Source organism: Nelumbo lutea, chromosome 5, assembly GCF_056320005.1.
Source record: "Nelumbo lutea isolate HS-2025 chromosome 5, American lotus-T2T, whole genome shotgun sequence".
Classification (NCBI taxonomy): domain Eukaryota; kingdom Viridiplantae; phylum Streptophyta; class Magnoliopsida; order Proteales; family Nelumbonaceae; genus Nelumbo; species Nelumbo lutea.
Window position 1 is genome coordinate 32,865,123 of NC_142688.1, and position 18,584 is coordinate 32,883,706.

At 40.1% G+C, this 18,584-nt stretch overlaps 1 protein-coding gene across 5 annotated transcripts in view; it reads right to left on the bottom strand.

Annotated features, from left to right (window-relative positions):
* Nucleotides 1–1,716: 1,716 nt before the first annotated feature.
* Nucleotides 1,717–18,584, bottom strand: part of LOC148851531 (crossover junction endonuclease EME1B-like) — a 30,185-nt gene continuing 13,317 nt past the window's right edge. For 2 of the 5 annotated variants that reach the window (XM_088942909.1, XM_088942908.1), the window contains exons 11-12: nucleotides 2,755–2,869; nucleotides 1,717–2,267 (exon numbers count right to left, since the gene is read on the bottom strand). In XM_088942909.1, the coding sequence (XP_088799035.1) occupies nucleotides 2,082–2,267; nucleotides 2,755–2,869 (301 nt within the window). In that variant the 3' untranslated portion in view covers nucleotides 1,717–2,081. Of the gene's footprint in view, nucleotides 2,268–2,751; nucleotides 2,870–8,204; nucleotides 8,348–18,584 lie in introns of those variants that run through there. The other 3 variants (XR_016098767.1, XR_016098769.1, XR_016098768.1) reach the window with 3 other exon arrangements.

Genomic DNA, 18,584 nt, shown 5'->3' on the forward strand with positions numbered 1-18,584 from the left:
TACTTTAGTTTGGTATCCTTGCATGTTGATGCCACTTGATCAAGCATAATGATACCTCGAGATGTGCACTTCAAACAAATCAAAGGTGTTGATTGAACTCATTTTGGATATAAAAAAGCTGAAGGAGAAGCATTAAGGGGAGGGGGAAAGCGATGTAACCTAAAACTGGGGGAGGAACAGAAACAGACCCATGTGATATGGGCTTTTACCCTTTTCTCATCTCCCACCGTGGCATCATGGGGGCTAAATGGTGGGACCTAGTAAGAGAGATGCCATTAATGGAGGCTTAAATGGATTCACATGGTGGTGGAGGCCCACGTCAATTGGGTGGCAAGTTGGTAGGACAGACGGGCCTTTTATTTTTGTCTGTAGAAGGATAAGCCCATTTATTTGGGCCGCCGAGTTCTTGTTTAAACAATGCTTTAACTGTGAGCCTAACAGGCTAACCATGTCTAATCGTGTAATGACTAAGGAGAGCCTGAGCCCCTAAGTGGGGTTCCCCCTTTTCTTCTAGGAAGATGAAGAGTCATCTTTGGCTTTACTTAAACCCTACTAAATTGGCACATTTGTGGGGCCTTGGTGCCTTTTAGGCAACAGTCAGGGGAATATCATATAATCATAACTGCTGCCGTGCTTTAGATATTTCCCAGAAAAATGTTCTGGGCCGACCGTGTAGAAACCTTCTCTTGGGCTTGATGGAAAAATGTCTTGTAATTGTGATTTGGGTCCTTATTGATTTTTTTTTTTTTTTGTTTAACTTAAGAAATGGATTTCGGTTAAGAAAGAACTATCATGGGCAGATGACCTTTGGCCCGTATTATTTTTATGGGCTGTTCTCATATCTTGTGTTGCAATTGCGGGTCTTGGGGCCTTCCAAAGGTTTACTTGTTAAACAATGCTCATTTTATAGATAATGATCCACATTCCAGAACAATAGATGTTGCTAGAAACATGCACAAAAGTGAGACCGAAGTCATTTCTCTCACTGGAAATGTGCATCCTCAGGGCAATTTGGGTGACCCAAAAACAATGCCGTGTTTCTCAAATCTAGAGGATGTACGTGTACCAACCAAGCTATCACAATATTCCTGCTAGACTAGTTGAAGGGCAATTCAGTTGAGGCCAATGGCTTCTCATCATATTTATTCCATAATGGAGAAACCACAACACCGATACTTTTAAGAGGGCATCATTGAGAACTTTTAGGAAGCACCTGGGCCGCAGAAGTGAAGCCGATTTAGTCTCATATCTTAATCTTTACCTCAGTCCACAATTTGCAAGTGACCCTCCACCCTTTAGGAAGCACTTCCTAACCAACTTGGATATAAAGAATGAAACTTATGGATTACCCCATCCCAATCACCACCCTCGATCATAAGATATAAATATAACTATTGGATCCTTACCAAAATGCTGATGCCACCCATAGTTCAACCAGATGGTTCTGTACTTGTATTATTTGAAGATGATATTCTAAATTCTAATTCAACATTGATAGTAGCTGATTGAAGAGCTAGACAAAATTAATACGTATGCATTAGCTTAGTAGAGTTGGTTTGAGTGTTTTATGTTAAATAAAGAGCCATAGGCTCAAATTCTATAAAGTTTCTATTCATGATAGATAACATCGACTTCATTCTTACATTATTTTTTTTAGATGTGATACTCTAATCGAATCATTGCTCTTTTGGACACGATTCAATCAGAACTCAAATATTAACAAATCAAATTTGAAATCATTTCAATTATAAAATTTTGAGCCTCAAGTACGGGACTGCGTTGGATGGGCGATTTCTGTTAAGCTGACAGAATCTACAGAATAAAGGGATTAAGGATGTATTGAAATTGAAATTGGTAACCTGACTAGTAGGGGAAATGCTGCTTGAAATTCCCAGAGGCGGTAGATGTAGCGTTCTATCTATAATGGACTGCTTCGTTCACCGAACAATTTGGCTTCATGATTTCCAAAAATATATTACAAATTTACGAAAAACATCACATCAATGATGTGAGACAACACCAGAATGGAGGGGTCAGCTTCTACCCACGCCACATTAACAATGAGAATCATGTACCTTGTCTCATCGAGATGATGAGCACCCAAAGAAGTCGGCACCATCCTCCACATCATCGGTTTTGATGCTTCCACTTTGAGCCATGAGTATTCTGTAAACTCTCTTGGAACATACCTCACCCAGTCTCCTATCTTCATTTCCAAGCGGCCCTTCTGTTGTTATGTCCTTGAGAAGGAATTCCTTTTCATGTACCTGTCATTGTGAGGGGAGTTTGAGCAAAATGTTTGTTACCAGATATCAATTTTGACTTTGGGACCAGACAGCATTTTTTATTCTCAACCAGAAAAGTTCTTTTTCTTATTGATACAAAGTAATTTGCAATGTTCTATAACATTTAGTCTCCCACCCATGTGTTTGAAGTCTTTACTGTTTCCTTTCTTTTGGGAGGACCTTTATGACGGGTTGAGGCCAGAAACGCATATAAGTGCACAATTTTGAACTTGTTAACTATCAAAAACCTTGACCACCTGTTCTCTATAAAGTATAAACCTCCTAGTTTTTGCTCTTTTTTACTGAGTAAACAAGGTAAGGCCTTCTATTTATAGTTCCAGCATCGCCCCTTTCCAGGACGGGTAGTATATTAAGTGAATAGACCATATTATGGGGCCAAGAAATATACAAATCAGTGAAGGGTAAATCATTGATACAAAAGACGTGCAGTATGGGGAAAAACACTTACCGATTTACTTGGATCCATATAAACACTAAGAAGGGACTTCATGGTTGGATATTTCTTCCAAATGGCAATTGCAAATCTTGGTTGTACTTTTGGAATAGCTACCAACGCTTTCAACCTGAGACAAATGCATGTCAGGCATATAAATGCTATTCCAACGTAACATGAATCTATACAACAAGAAAAAGGATTACAAATGCATATGGTGAGGATGCTCCTGTACAATGATAGTGCTTTATAAGCATGCTATTATTGAGGCACAAGAAAATTTTATTTGTCTCATGTCAGATAGAATAGATTGTATGTAGATTCTCACTACATGATTCTGACCATTGAATTGGGGCCTCACCAACCAGACAGATGATAAAATTTCACTATCAAGGTGACAGCCTCTTCTCTCATCATGTTATAGAGGAGTTAAAAGTATTTTTTATTTTCTCTGGAAGAGAGTACATGGTCCTATATAGGAATAGCTAGTTTTCTACTTAGAAACCTCAAATAGCTTGCTTCAGAATTTGATGTTTCTAAATAGAAAACCTCAAATAGCTTATTCTTAAAGACAATGCACAATCTCTTCGAGAAAAAAAAGTACATTTTAGACTTCATGTTGGTAAGACCCCTAATGCAATTGTCAGGATCGTGTAGTGAGAATCTACCCATACCCACCCTTCTGTCTTTTTCCTCTCTTTATTCCTTCTCTGTGCCAGCATCTCAACGAAGTCAAGACGTATATGAGGTGTAATATTTTCCTTCTATTTTTGAGATCATCCTTTCAGTTGCTAGATGGCCTGGAAATATTGTTTCTATCTTGATCCTTACCCACTAAGGAGATAGGTTTAGCTGAATGCAATAGCTGCTCAGAAGGCTGTGGAACCAATAATAATGCCCCACACCAGTCATAAAATACATGAAACCCACAAAGAACCAATAATAATGCTCCACACCAGTCATAAAATACATGGGACCCACAAATATTAAACCCCTCACTGTGGGCCCCATGTGTTTTATCACTGGCATGGGGCGTTTACCATTGGTCCACAGCCCACTAAACAGCTAAAGCATTCAGCAAATCAGATTCCCCGCTAAGAGGTTTAAAATGCATATGCATTACACTAAAAGAGAAATAATCATTGGAACTTAATCATTGTGAAGAGGAAAAGGGATTAAGGGAATATACTGGATCTGCATATATCTCTATATTATATCCATAAATGACTTGTTTTTGGTATGCACACAGATTGTTAGTTTGTTACCCTACCACATTACTCCTTTAAGTCAGAAGGATTTGTTTTTAAACACTGCATTTCCTACATGAACCTCAACAGAGACTTGCTCTCAACTTTTCTCATAAATGGCATACATTTTCAAGTATTTATTAATCTATTTTTTCTTTCTTGGTAAGAACAGAAATTTCATCAATTAAAGTCCAAATAACGAGCAGTACAAAACAGAATACAACCAGACAACTGTAACAAAGGTCAGCCGCATAAGAATTGCATGCATTCTTAAAATGACAACTTTGGTTATGGACTGCTATTCAAGTTCTAGTGAGTAGTTATCCAAATTACCATCTTGTACTTGGAAGTCCTATATGGCTATACAAATAAGAAAAGGTAGTATCTTGCAATTTTTGGTATATCCAAGTGGTGATAAGCATGTTATGCAACAAATAAGTTCTACCTTAACGACGGTTCTGTTAGTATAATACACTTTGCTAGTTTTATTTTTTAATTTTTTATCAATAACAGAATCATTTCATTAATGAAAGATGAAGAAAAGTACAATTGTAGGGGGAGATAAACTCTCTTAACTCCCCCAATGAAAACGAAAGATTACAAATTGGCCCAGAACAACTGATTTCTTCCCACCCCTTGTTTGGCTAGTGCATCTGCGAAAGAATTAGCACACCTCTTTACCCATTGTAATATTACTGTCATATCCAGAGTCAACCACTATACTCTTTTTTCATTCAGGTAGCTCCACATGCTACACTCCTGTAGCCATTCTATTACTAACTTCGAGCCTCCCTCAATAAACTTCCTTAAGTTAAGCTCCTTAGGCTTTTTGGCACCTTCCAAGACTGCCAAAACTTCAGCTCGAAGTGAGTCTCCTTCCCCAACTGGGCCTGAAAACATAGCAATAATCATACCCACCTCATTCCTAAATACCCCTCCAATGCCTGGGGCCAGGGTTCCCTTCACTGCTACTATCGAAGTTCAGCTTTATAAAGCCGAGAACTGGGCGAGTCCACAATGGTTGTCGGACAGTCTTGTCAGGAGCTGAACAGGCCACTTCCTTCCAATTAGTAGAAATCTGCTGAATTAAAAAATATGAAAGAAAAATAATTTCTTGAAGAGAGAAGGAGAAGAAGAGAAGATGAAAAGAAAAGAGAGCAATAATCTGGCCACTCCCTTCACTTATTATTTATACTAAAAATAATAGAACAGTACAAAGACAACTATGCTTTTATAGGGTGGAAAAACATAAAACAACATATATAACACTCAAAAACATAATAAAAGTTGGACTCACATAACTACTATGGCCCCCACCTCCTATCTAACAACTAACATAAAACATCTACTCAGAAAAACATCATAAAACTGATTAATCTTCAACACTCCCCCTCAAGTTGGGAGTAAATGTCACACATTCCCAACTTGCATAGATCATGTTCAAGCTTGTCCTTTGCCACCCCTTTAGTGAGAACATCAGCCAACTGCAACTCTGAAGAGACATAAGGCAAACAAACTTCTCTGATTGTTACTCTTTCTCTTATAAAGTGTCTATCAACTTCAATGTGTTTTGTCCTATCATGCTGAATTGGATTGTGGGCAATATTGATTGCAACCTGATTGTCACAGTATAACATCATAGGTTCCTCTACTTTCACCCCAATCTCACTCAAAAGAGATCTAACCCAAAGAAGTTATGAGACAGCATGAGCCATGGATCTATACTTAGCCTCTGCGCTTGACCTCGCCACAACCACTTGCTTCTTACTCTTCCAGGAGATCAAGTTTCCACCTACAAAGGTACACACTCCTGATGTAGACCTCCTATCATCTAAGCATCCTGCCCAGTCTACATCTATATAGGATTCTAGCTTCAGATTCTCATGATTTGATAAAAGAATGCCTCTGCAGGGGTGCTTTTTCAGATATGCAAGTATTCTCTCAATAGCTTCCCAATGCTGAACCCGAGGTGCATGCATGTACTAACTCACAACACTGACAACATAAGAAATATTTGGTCGTGTCATACACATACAACAGTCGGCCAACCATTCTTTGATATCTCCCCACATCCTTTACCAACTCACCATCCACACCATTAATTCTGTGATTTGGATCAATAAGAGTGTCTGTTGGTTTGGTTCTCAGCTTCCCAATCTCCCGCAGTAGGTCAAGTACATACTTTCTCTGTGAAATGAAAATCCCATGCTTGGATCTTGCAACTTCAATCCCCAAAAAGTATTTGAGCTCACCAAGATCTTTGATCTCAAATTCTTGCTACAATGATTTTTTGAGATCATCAATCTCCTCCAAATCATTTCCTGTCACCACTATATCATCCACATACATAATCAAAATTGACACAAAAAATCTCTCATATTCACAAAGAGGGTGTGATCAGACTGTCTGTGTGTATCCAAAACGGATGAGTGCCCCTCTGAACCTGTCAAACCAAGCCCTAGGTGACTGTTTCAATCCATTTCTGAGTCTGCACACCTTTCCTTTACCAACATTTTCATAAATGCCTGCTGGAATGTCCATATATACCTCTTGTAAATCACCATTGAGAAAAGCATTTTTGACATCAAGCTAAAACAAGGGCCATGAATAGGTGGCTGCTAGAGATAAAAGGATATGAACTGAACTCATCTTAGCTACTGGTGCAAAGGTTTCTAGATAATCAACACCATAGGTCTGAGTATACCCTTTTGCTACCAACCTTGCCTTGTACCTCTCTATCTTGCCATTGGCCTTATACTTCACTATGAATACCAATTTACATCCGACTGTCTCCTTGTCTAGGGGAGATCAACTATTTCCCAAGTTCGGTTTTTAACCAAAGCATCCATCTCATCTTGCATGATTGTTTTCTACTCAGGTTTGGAGAGAGCCTCAATAACATTCCTGGGTATAGACACAGAATCCAGGGAAGAAAGAAAAGCACGGTAGGAGGGTGATAAGACATTGTAGGAAAGATGGTGTGAAATACAGTGGGTTGTACACTTTCTCTTCCCCTTACGAAGTGCAATGGGAAGATCAAGGTCAGTGGAATCAGCTGCAACAATGGTGTTAGGGACAGGAATATCACCAGAAAACATAACCTGCTCAAGAGGAATAATTGGAACTGTATTTGCCGAATCTGGAACTTAAGAAGGACTAACAGAGAGTGGTGTGGGTTGAGGATGTGTGGGGTCAACCATCATCTACCAGCACTGATATTTCTGTGAGGTTGCTCGTAGTGGCTCAGGTAATGAAACTGGAGGTGCAGGTGCTAGCTGAACTGATGGAGGCACCAAAGAAATAGGAAGAGGAATAGATTGTGAGTTCTCCTCCCCAAAACTCTCCCCCTGAGGAGAACCACTCGAGAAGAATGTGGGTTCAAAGAAGGTAACATCCATAGTGACAAATTTGCTTCTCGTCACTGTGTCATAACAGCAATACCCCTTTTGGTTTTGAGCATACCCAAGAAAAACACATTTCTTGGCCTTAGGATCCAATTTCTTGGGATGAGAGCCAAAAATGTGAACAAAGGAAATACAACCAAAAACCCTCAGAGGTATGTGAAATATCTCCCCATCTAGAAAAAGAAGACTAAATGACACCTTAAACCCCAAAGTCCGTGAAGGAACACGGTTAATCAAATGCACAGCTGTAAGAACTGCATCTCCCTAGAACTGCACAGGAACTGAAGCGCACACCATAAGACTCCTTGACACCTCCACAATGTGTCTGTTTTTCCTCCCAGCAACTCCATTTTGTTGTGGTGTATATGCACAACTACTCTGATTAACTACACCATGTTCTAAGAGATACGTGGTCAGGTCCTTCTCAAAGTACTCTCTGGCATTATCTGATCTAAAAGCCTTAGTTCTCACTCCAAATTGTGTGAGAACCATCTGGTGGAACTGTCATACCAAGTTAGGAACTTCATCATGTGACCTCATCAAATATATCCAAGAATATTGTGTATAATCATCCACAAACAAGAGAAAGTAACGGAATCCTCCCATGGAAGGGATATGATATGGCTCCCATACATCAGTGTGAACAATATTAAAAGCAAAAGTACTTCTTTTATTACTTGGTTTAAAAGACTGTCTACAATGCTTTCCTAGCTGACAACTCTCACACTCCAAAGTAAATAACTGAACAGACTCAAACAACTTTGGAAAAAGACATTTCAAAGAACTAAAAGAAAGATGTCCCAAGCGATTGTACCAAAGCATAATATGGTTTACCGACTCTGACCCACTACTGCTGCTGCTGCTAACATGATGGCCCTAATGTCTCGGAATCTCATCTAGAAGGTAGACTTCATTCACCTCACGACCACTCCCAATCATTTTCTTTGACTCCAGATCCTGCAAAACACAATTACCAGGAAGAAAAGTCACGAAACAATTCAATTTTTTTGCCAAAGAACTAACAGACAATAGGTTGGTATGAAGTCTAGGGACACGTAAAACAGAAGACAGAGTTATATCATTGGTTACTCTAACTGTCCCCTTCCCAATAATGGGCATATGTGAACCATCTGCTATAGAGACTCTGTCTCTACCAAAGCACAATTGATAGGAATTGAAAAGGGTAGGGACATTAGTCATGTGCTCAGATGCTCCTGAGTCTATAATCCAGGTAGGTCCCTCCTTACCTGAAGTGGATGAAAGATTTGTAGTTGCATATGAACTACCTGTATGTGCAAAGGAAGTGATGTAGTTAGCTCTTGCATTCTGCTGTCCATCTGGAAGGCTAGACCTAGGTGAATTGTTAACAGTTGTTATTTTTCCTATGTATAGTACTGCTGAGGTACTATTGTACTTTTGCTCCTTTTTATTTTAGTTGTTGTCGCCCTAGTATATATGTTAAAAGGCTGCACCACTAGCAGCGATCTTTTGAGCTCTCTTTTCTCTCTTCTTTCACTCTTCTCTCCTGCATAACATGGTATCAGAGCGGACTACCAGATCTGAAAGGAGAAGTCGAGCGAATAGTCTTTTTTTCTTCGCACCAGATTTCTAGATCTGTCGCCCTCATCTGTTGTTCGGCTAATTGAAGATCTCACACATTGAAGTAACCTTTCTCTCTCTCTTTTACCTTTTATTTCTGGTCGTGTGCCAGGGCAGAACCTGTACTAGGTTTGCCGAATGGATGTGAGGTGATCAACACCTCTTTCTTTCCTTTTTTGTGGGGTCGACTGATCCCTGTGAAACTGTAGGTCGTGAGGACATTTTTTGTGTGTTGCAACAGTAGCTTTTATGGTGAATTGTGGGTCATAAAGTGACCAGTACCTCCTGTGTGCTGCAACAGCAGCTTTTATGGTGAACTGAAGGTCAGAAAATGACCAGTACTTGCTGTAACAGTAGTTCTGTTGATGCGTATGTCAAGAGATGACCTGTATGCACTGTGACAACACTTGTGTTGAACTTGTAAGTCAAGGGATGACCTATTAGTGCTATAACAGCACCTATAACAATACTTTAAGGTTGTGTACCCCATTTAAGAGTTGTTTTTGAATCTGAAATCATGAGTGGTGAAGATTCTGCTACATCCGATGTTTCCTCAATGATAAATGGAATGAGTGGGGGTGTGGACCTATCCTTTCCCATGGCTGTTATCCCTCTTGATGGTTTAAATTATTTAAAGTGGTCAAGAGGGATCAAGTTGTACATCACTGCAAGGGGAAAGATAGGTTATACTAATGGGAGAATCAAAGAACCACATTCTGGGAGTGTTGAATATGAGAAATGGAACCAAGAAAACAGTATGGTCATGTCTTGGCTTTTAGTTTCTATGCAACCTCAAATAAGAAGGAATTTCATGTGGGCTGAAACGGAAAATGAGATCTGGGAACAAGCCAAATCAACATATTCGGAATTGCGACACTATGCAAAAATCTACCAACTACAGGCAGAATCGTCTACTTGTAAACAGGGGGAGAGGTGTCTATTTGTGTACTACTCAGACTTGACCTCTGTCTGGAAGGAGTTAGATCAATTATCAGAGTGTGGATTGGAAGTGTGATGAAGATGCAAAACTGTACAAAAAACTCGTCTCCCAGCAGAGGGTGTTTGCTTTCCTACATGGTTTGAACCCTACATATGAATCTATCAAAGTCCAGATCCTAGGTAGCAAGAATCTTCCATCAGTTCAGGAAGTTTATGCTCTTGTACAATCAAAAGAAAGCAGAAGGAATTTGATGAACAGTTCTGGAGGAGATGCAGTTGTGTTGATAGCGAAAGGGAGTGTTACTACCGATGGGGGAAATGCTTCTAGGAAGGGAGATCTTCAGAAAAAGATGGATGACAAGGACAAATTGTGGTGTACTCATTGCCAGAAACCCCGACACACCTGAAATACATGTTGGGATCTTCATGGGAAGCCGAAATGGGCTCAAGATTTGAATAAGAAGCAAAGTTCAAATATGAATAAAAAGTCAGGACAGCAAGGTACAAGAAAACACACTATAGCAAACATGGCTACTCAAGAGAATCAGCCCCCCATTCATACTGTGACTCAGACACATTCATCTAGATCTGACCCAAGGGAGGATATTATAATTTCCTTCTGTGACCATTTAGAGCTCCATGGTAGAGCAATTCGTCAAATGGATGCTCCTCCCTCAACTTCATTTGCGTCTACACCAAGTAACTCTTCCACAGCTTTCCATGTTGCTTCTCATAACCCTAACACTCCCTGGATCATTGATTCTGGAGCGTCAAAACACATGACTGGTACGTCCTCCTACTTTCAAACCTATCACCTTCTTTCTAGAAGAGACAAGGTGAGACTAGCTGATGGATCATATACTACCATAGCTGGTCAAGGAACCATTTCCCTCCCTCTCGGCCTTACCCTCTCTGATGTTTTACATGTTCCGAAATTTCCCATTAATTTGTTCTTTATTAGTAGCATTACTAATTCCTTAAACTGCTCAGTGACCTTTTCCCTTCTTACTGTGTGATCCAGAATCTGGTCTCAGGGAAGACGATTGGTAAAGAATGTATGGTTGATGGACTTTGCATGCTAGAGAATAAGGCTGGTCTTCAAGTTACAGAGTCTAAGAGTCGGTCCTGTAAGAGTCAAATTTATTTATGGCATTGTCGTCTTGGTCATTTATCTTTTGAGTATTTGAAAGTGGTGTTTCCAGAATTGTTTAAGTCAATGTCCGCTTCAGATTTCTCTTGTCAAACTTGTCAATTGAGTAAGCAGTGTAGAACTCATTTTCTTTCAAAAAATAATAAATTTGAATTTCCTTTTAACATTGTTCATTCTGATGTGTGGGGGACCCTATTACTTTACCATCTGAGAGTGGCTACAAATATTTTATTACCATTATCGATGATTATTCTAGATATACATGGGTATATCCCATGCGGACCAGGGATGAAGTACCAAAAATTGTCCAAGATTTTCAGCGGATGGTCTTCACCCAATTCAAACTGAAATCCAAAATTTTCAGTCAAATAATGCCAAAGAGTATTTTCATAGTGATCTCACGGAATTTTTTGCATCACGTGGTTCACTTCATAGTAGCTCTTGTGCTCGAACACCACAACAAAATGGTGTTGTTGAAAGAAGGAACCGTCACCTCCTTGAAGTGGCCCGGGGTTTACTACTCCATATGAATGTCCCAAAACGCTTTTGGCTTGAGGTTGTCCTTTGTGCTACCTACCTCATCAACCGTATGCCCTCTCGTTGGTTAGAGTGCAAAGCCCCACATCAGCTTCTCTTTCCTAAGGCCCCCCTTCTTCCCATTCCTCCTCGTGTGTTTGGTTGTCGTTGCATTGTCCAAAATTTGTCCCCCACTTGTGGGAAATTGGATCATCGTGCTATTCCTTGCATATTCTTGGGGTACTCCTTCACTCAGAAGGGATACTGTTGTTTTGATCCTGTTTCTCGAAAATTCTATGTTTTTATGGATGTCTCTTTCTTTAAGAGTGAGCCTTTTTTCCCTGTTTCTCCCTAGGGGGAGAGTAAGAATGAGGAGAAACTGGTTCAGCTTCCTCCTCTTCCTGATCCTCCTCATTTTCATGTCTTCTTCAGTCGTCACAAAGGCCAACCAAATTCAAGAGTTGTGGATAATAAAAAAATTGTACCTCCAATGCCATTAAACTCTACGGGGGCGGATCATACTCACTCAGGTATTTTGGTTCCCATTGATGTTCCTGACCCCATTGCAATTGATACCTCTATTGCTAATGACCTTGACCTTCCTATTGCTCACAGGAAAGGTGTTAGATCGTGCACCACTAAACACCCCATTTCCCACTTTGTTTCCTATGAAAACATTTCACCCTCCTTTCGAGCCTTTCTCACATCCATTGACAGTGTCCCTATCCCTAAGAATGTGGCAGAAGCTCTTTCAGTACCTGAATGGACAAATGCTATGAAGGAAGAAATTAATGCCCTTCATAAAAATGGCACATGGGAACTTTTGCACCCGTTGCCAAGATGGGTGTTCACAGTCATAAATGGGTGTTCATAGTCAAACATAGGGCTGATGGCACGATGGAGAGGTATAAAGCTCGTTTAGTGGCAAAGGGGTTTACACAAGTGTACGGAGTTGATTATGCAGAAACTTTTGCACCCGTTGCCAAGATGAACTCCATTAGAGTTCTATTCTCTTTTGCTGCTAATCTTGACTGGGATCTACATCAGCTTGATATCAAGAATGCATTCTTGAATGGTGACCTTGAAGAGGAAGTTTACATGATATGGTTTTCAGACTCAAGGCAATGAACAAAAGGTGTGCAGGTTGAAGAAGTCTTTATACGGGCTGAAACAATCACCGAGAGCCTAGTTCAGTAGATTCCGTGCAGCGGTTCAGCAGAGAGGATACAAGCAATGTCAATCTGATCACACATTGTTTGTGAAAAGAGAAGGTAAAATTGTTGCTTTGATAGTATATGTTGATGACGTAATTATCACTGGCAACTGGAATGATGAAATCCAAAAGTTGAAGAGTTTTCTTGCCACACAGTTTGAAGTAAAGGATCTAGGTCCTCTAAGATACTTCTAGGAATTGAAGTTGCTCGCTCAAAAAGGGGTATCTTCATTTCCCAAAGAAAGTATGTCCTAAATTTACTCCAGGATACAAGAAAAATGGGAGTGAAGCCAGTTGACTCCCCCATTGATCCTAACCATAAATTAGGTGACAGCCAAGGTGAACCTATCAAGGATGTGAAACAGTTTCAGAGACTTATAGGGAGATTGTTATATCTTTCTATGACCTGTCCAGACATTGCTTATGCAGTTGGTGTCCTTAGCTAGTTCATGCATGCCCCTATGACCACTCATCTTGAAGCGGTAGAAAGAATCCTCTGATACCTTAAAAGGTTTCCAGGTGCTGACTTGTTGTTTCAAAGGCACGGACATTTGAAAGTTGAAGTGTATACTAATGCAGATTGGACAGAATCCCTAAATGATAGAAAGTCAACTAGTGGCTATTGTACCTTCATAGGAGGAAATCTAGTTACCTAGAGAAGCAAAAAGCAAAGTGTGGTGGCTAGATCTAGTGGTGAAGCTGAATATCGAGCAATGGCTCATGGAGTGGCTGAAATTATGTGGATAAAGAATTTGTTGAGTGAGTTGGGTTTTCCAGTGGACAGACCTATGACCCTATTCTGTGATAACAAAGCAGCCATAAATATTGCTGCTAACCCTATGCTACATTATAGAACTAAACACATCGAAGTCGACAAGCATTTTATCAGAGAGAAAGTTATCACAGGGTAAGTGTGTACTCCCTATGTCAGCTCTGAGGATCAACTTGCAGACGTCTTTACAAAAGGACTACACCACTCAAGACATCATGATTTATGTGACAAGTTGGGCATGATTGACATCAATGTCCCAACTTGAGGGGGAGTATTAACAACTGTTATTTTTCTTATGTATAGTACCGCAGGGGTACTATTGTACTTTTGCTCCTTTTTATTTTAGTTGTTGTCGCCCTAGTATATATATATATTAAAAGGTTGCACCGCCAGCAACGATCTTTTGAGCTCTCAGTTCTCTCTTCTCTCTTCTCTCTTCTCTCTTCTTCTCTCTCTTTTCTCTCTTCTTTCACTCTTCTCTCCTACATAACATAAATCTTTCTTGCTCATAAGCTGTCCAAATCTCTCCAATTCTGTTCTCACTGCTGCTATTGCAATGAATTCCCAATCAATTTGGGAAAGAGGGGCTAAAGAGACTCCTATAGTGGTTACATTTGCATTTCCCTTCTTGTTTCTTATCCAAGCAAGCATAAGATTTGGATGAAGCTTCTAACAAGTGTCCCTGGTATGCTTAGGCTTCTTGCAATAATCACACACCAAGTCCTTCTTATCTTCCCTTCTAGTCTCAGTACTCCACCTGTCTTCATTCGGCTTAGGTTTTGTTGTACCAACCATAGCCAACTGGTCAATCCCAAGCTGTCTCAACATTAGATTCCTCCTACTCTCCTCTCCAGAGACAAAGGCATAGGTCTGAGAGAGTGTCACACCCTCCCTAGAAAGAATATGCTGCCTAGCAATGTCAAATTCAGGGTTCAGCCCTGCCAAGAACTCAAAAACCCTATTCCTCTCTACCAGTCTGTGATAAGTTGTTGCATCATTTACACTTTCCCATACCACAATTTCTAAGTCATTTATTTCCTACCATAGGGTTTTCAGCATAGAGAAGTACACAACAAGAGGTTTTTCTCCTTGTTTCATACTTATCACTTGATTTCTTGATAGGCTTTGTCTTCATTTTGCTTCTTAGAATAGGTTTCAGTCACTCCATCCCAAATTTCTTTAGCAGTATTAGCCCATAGGAAATTTTTTTGCAATATGAGGTAACATAGAATTACACAGCCAGGACATTACCATGTAATTCTCCTGCATCCATCGGGAAGAGTCTGTATCAAGTTTCTTCTCCTCCCCAATGAGATACCCTAATTTTCCACGGGCACCAATAGACATCTTAGTTGATTGTGCCCACTCCAAATAATTTGTACAATTGAGTTTTACTGTAGTAATGATCCCAGACCAAAAAATATCACTACTACCTCCAACACCCAATCCCACAGTACCGGTAGATTTCATCTTGATATTCCAACTCACCATCTTACTTCAAACAATTCAACAATAAGAAAAAAATAGATTGGAGACCTTAAAACAAATTTAATATCACACACACAGAAACCAACCCTTCCGGAAGAAGAAAACCCTAGCTGGAGAGAAATCTCTCTCCTCAAAAATGAAGAGAGGGCTAAAGAACTAAGGGCTCTAATCCATATTAGGGCTGTCCAATGGCTGAAATCCTTAGAGCTATTTACAGATTACACAGTGGATGACATGTTGAGGAAGTGGGGTGAGATTGCAAACTGTACAGAGGCCAAATTAGTAATGAGTGTACCCTGGACCCCACCACCTGTTGGATTCATAAAATTAAACTTTGATGGGAGTAGTAGGGGGAAACCCAGATAGTCAAGGATTGGGGGTGTCTTTAGGGATGAGAATGGGGTCATTTCTGCCTTGTTCTCAGGCCCAATTGGAGTGGGTGACTCTCTTAGAGCTGAGATCTCTGTAGTTATGGAAGGAATCTAGAAAGCTAAGGAGATGAATATTAGAAAGCTTATAATTGAAGGGGACTCAGAGGTAGTGATAAGGTGGTTGAATAAAGATAACAGTGGTTTGTGGAATTACAGCAATGAGAGGAGAAAATTTAAGTGGCTGGTGCGGGAGATGGAAGTGAAGATGAATTGGGTTAAAAGATCAGCTAATTCTTTAGCTGATGAATTAGCTAAACAAGGGGTAGAAAGGGACTCAATGTTTTGGGATAAATTGTAACTTTATTGTTTCTTCCTTTCCTTTTCTTTTCTTTTGAAGGCTTAAGTTGTATTTTGAAGATAAGAGTGTTTCTCTTCCTCTTTGTAATTATTTTAATGATGAGTTAATGAATTTGTTATTGATAAAAAAAAATGAAATCTCTTTCCTCCCCACACCTCCCAACAGAGAGAAAAGTGAATCGATCACTCCAAGAGGCTCAGAAAATTCTAGAAACCAAACCATCCTCTTTAGAAAATCAAAAGAAAACTAACAATACCTGGGCTCCCAAGATCAGATCAAAAACAAAGAGTCCAACTTTTCTAGGACTCTTCCCCGTACTCCAGTTCTTCTCGATTTTGATGCCAAACAATAGATCACCTTCCTGATGACTAGATCCCACCAAAAAATCCAAGAACTGGGCAATCTATAGCAAATCAATCAGCCCTTTACTACTTCACGCAATCGGCTGATCTAGGGCTGCATGAGAATGCTTCAAGAAACCCTAGTCGATGCTCTGATACCAAGTACAAATCTGCTGACTTAAAAAATATGAAAGAAAAGTAGTTTCTTGAAGAGAGAAGGAAGAGAGAAGGAGAAGAAGAGAAGAGAAGTTGAAAAGAAAAGAGAGCAATAATCTGGCTGCCCCCTTCACTTATTATTTATACTAAAAATAATAGAACAGTACAAAGACAACTATGCCCTTATAGGGCGGCAAAACATAAAACAGCATATATAACACTCAAAAACATAATAAAATTTAGACTTGCATAACTAATGTGGTCCCCACCTCCTATCTAACAACTAACATAAAACATCTACTCAGAAAAACATAAAACTAATTAATCTTCAACACAATTGTTCAACAGAGCTGACGTGGATATGTCTTCAAATAACTTCAGAGACTTCACCCATTGTATTACCCTTGTCGCAATTACTTCAATTATTACCTCTCTAGACCTTTCCTTATCAACAAATGTTCTTTAATTTCTTTCCTCCCAAACTACCCAACATACTGCAGATAGATGCCCTAAAAGGCTTTGAACAGAAACCAGTAGTAGGACCAAAAAGGCTTTGAACATCTGGCAGAGAAATCCATCTGACCAAAAAGGCTTTTGGATGGATCCTTGGTGTGGGGATGATGCCCTAAAAGACGTCTTCCTGGCTCTATTTACAGTGGCTGCAGATAGATCAGCATTAATAGGTGACTCTAATGTGGTGGAAAATAATGTGGTTACCTGGTCACCAGCTTTTAGGAGAGATTTCAATGATTGGGAGGTGGACATGGTAAACCTTCAAAGTGAACGGCTGAACCTGCAAGCCCAAGACACAAGGTGCCGGAAGTGTTAATCCTTCCTTTGAAGGAGATCAGCACCAAAAAGGGTTCTTCCTTTGAAGGAGATCATCAGTGTTAATCCTTCCCAAGAAGGCTTCCTAACAAAAAGTCCCAACCCTAGGTGGAATCAGTTTACCCCATACTGCTTTAACTGGAAAGGTTTGCCCAACACTATCAATAGGCACTATTAAAGCTTTAAAGAAGGAAGCACAGGAAAAAATACCAGAAGAAGAAGGGATCCAAATGCGTGAATCTGACTTTGAAGGGTCCAAGCAGAATCCTTGTAAGAAATGAAGAAGAGACAAAAGATTGTTTAGATCTGAGTCCTTGGTTCCCCTTCTGAAACCCAAATCCCAATCAAGCTCAAGACCCTCAGCATGAGAAGAAAGGAAGGTGGAAACTGGTTGTAAGTACATGTTCACCAAGACTGCGATGGCAATGAAGATATGAAAACAAAGCCACAGAAATACCCACGGCAACACACAAGCCAATGAGGACCTGCGATGAGCTCAAAGTCATCACAAACCTGCAATGAGTTAAAAGCCATCACAGACCAGCGACAAATGAGAATACTATTAAGTAGGACACATCAAACCAGCCCTGACGTCACCCACACCACATTAATATAGGAGACCCGCAAAAAGAAGTAGTATGCGTGTATTATGAGAATCCTCAAACGAAAAGGAAACCTCGTCTTGGAGAAATCTCATGAGACACATGGCAAACCCTTAGCAGTGTCCCCTGGGCAGCCGACACCGAATCAAAGATCCCCTATCAAATGGGAGTCAAGTCCCTTTTGGCTCCTTTCCTTTCGGACCTCGGGATCTCTCCCTATAAAAGGAGGCATGAATCATAGCGAACACACGACTCTGTCGATAGAAGTTTGTAGCCTACCCTCGTTCCTAGCCTTCCTTCATCCTTCAAGGAGACCACCACACTCAGCCTTACCACACCACTTAACACTAGTTTATTCTTGTAATTAGACAAAGCAAAGAGAGGGAAAGCAATCTTTCAAGGGTAAGTCTCCCACCCACAAGTGTTCCCAGAGCAAAGGTTATACTTGATAAAAGGAAGGTAGGATGGCATGCATTGACTTCCAAGGAGAAGCACTAATAGCTCAAGCCAACACTCCCACATCCCAACCTTCAACCGTCAACCCATGAATACTCAAAATCACTTTGGCCCATAATCTATGTTCTCTATTGGTAGCCTCCACAACCACTTCCCTAGTAGAGCCACATTTCTTTTCTAGAAATTGCCAATTCTTAATCCTCCAAAGTTCAAGCCCTTAGTTACAGTTTTCCAGTTGACCTTTTTCCCTTTCTTTCCTCCCCCGGTTCCCATAACAAAATCTCTAACTATTTTCTCTAGGCTTTTGGAAACCCCCACTAGCATTTTGAATACTAATAGAAAATAAATAGGTAAGTTGGTCAAGGTCGACTTGATTAGGGTTATCCTCCCTCTCAAAGAAAGGTA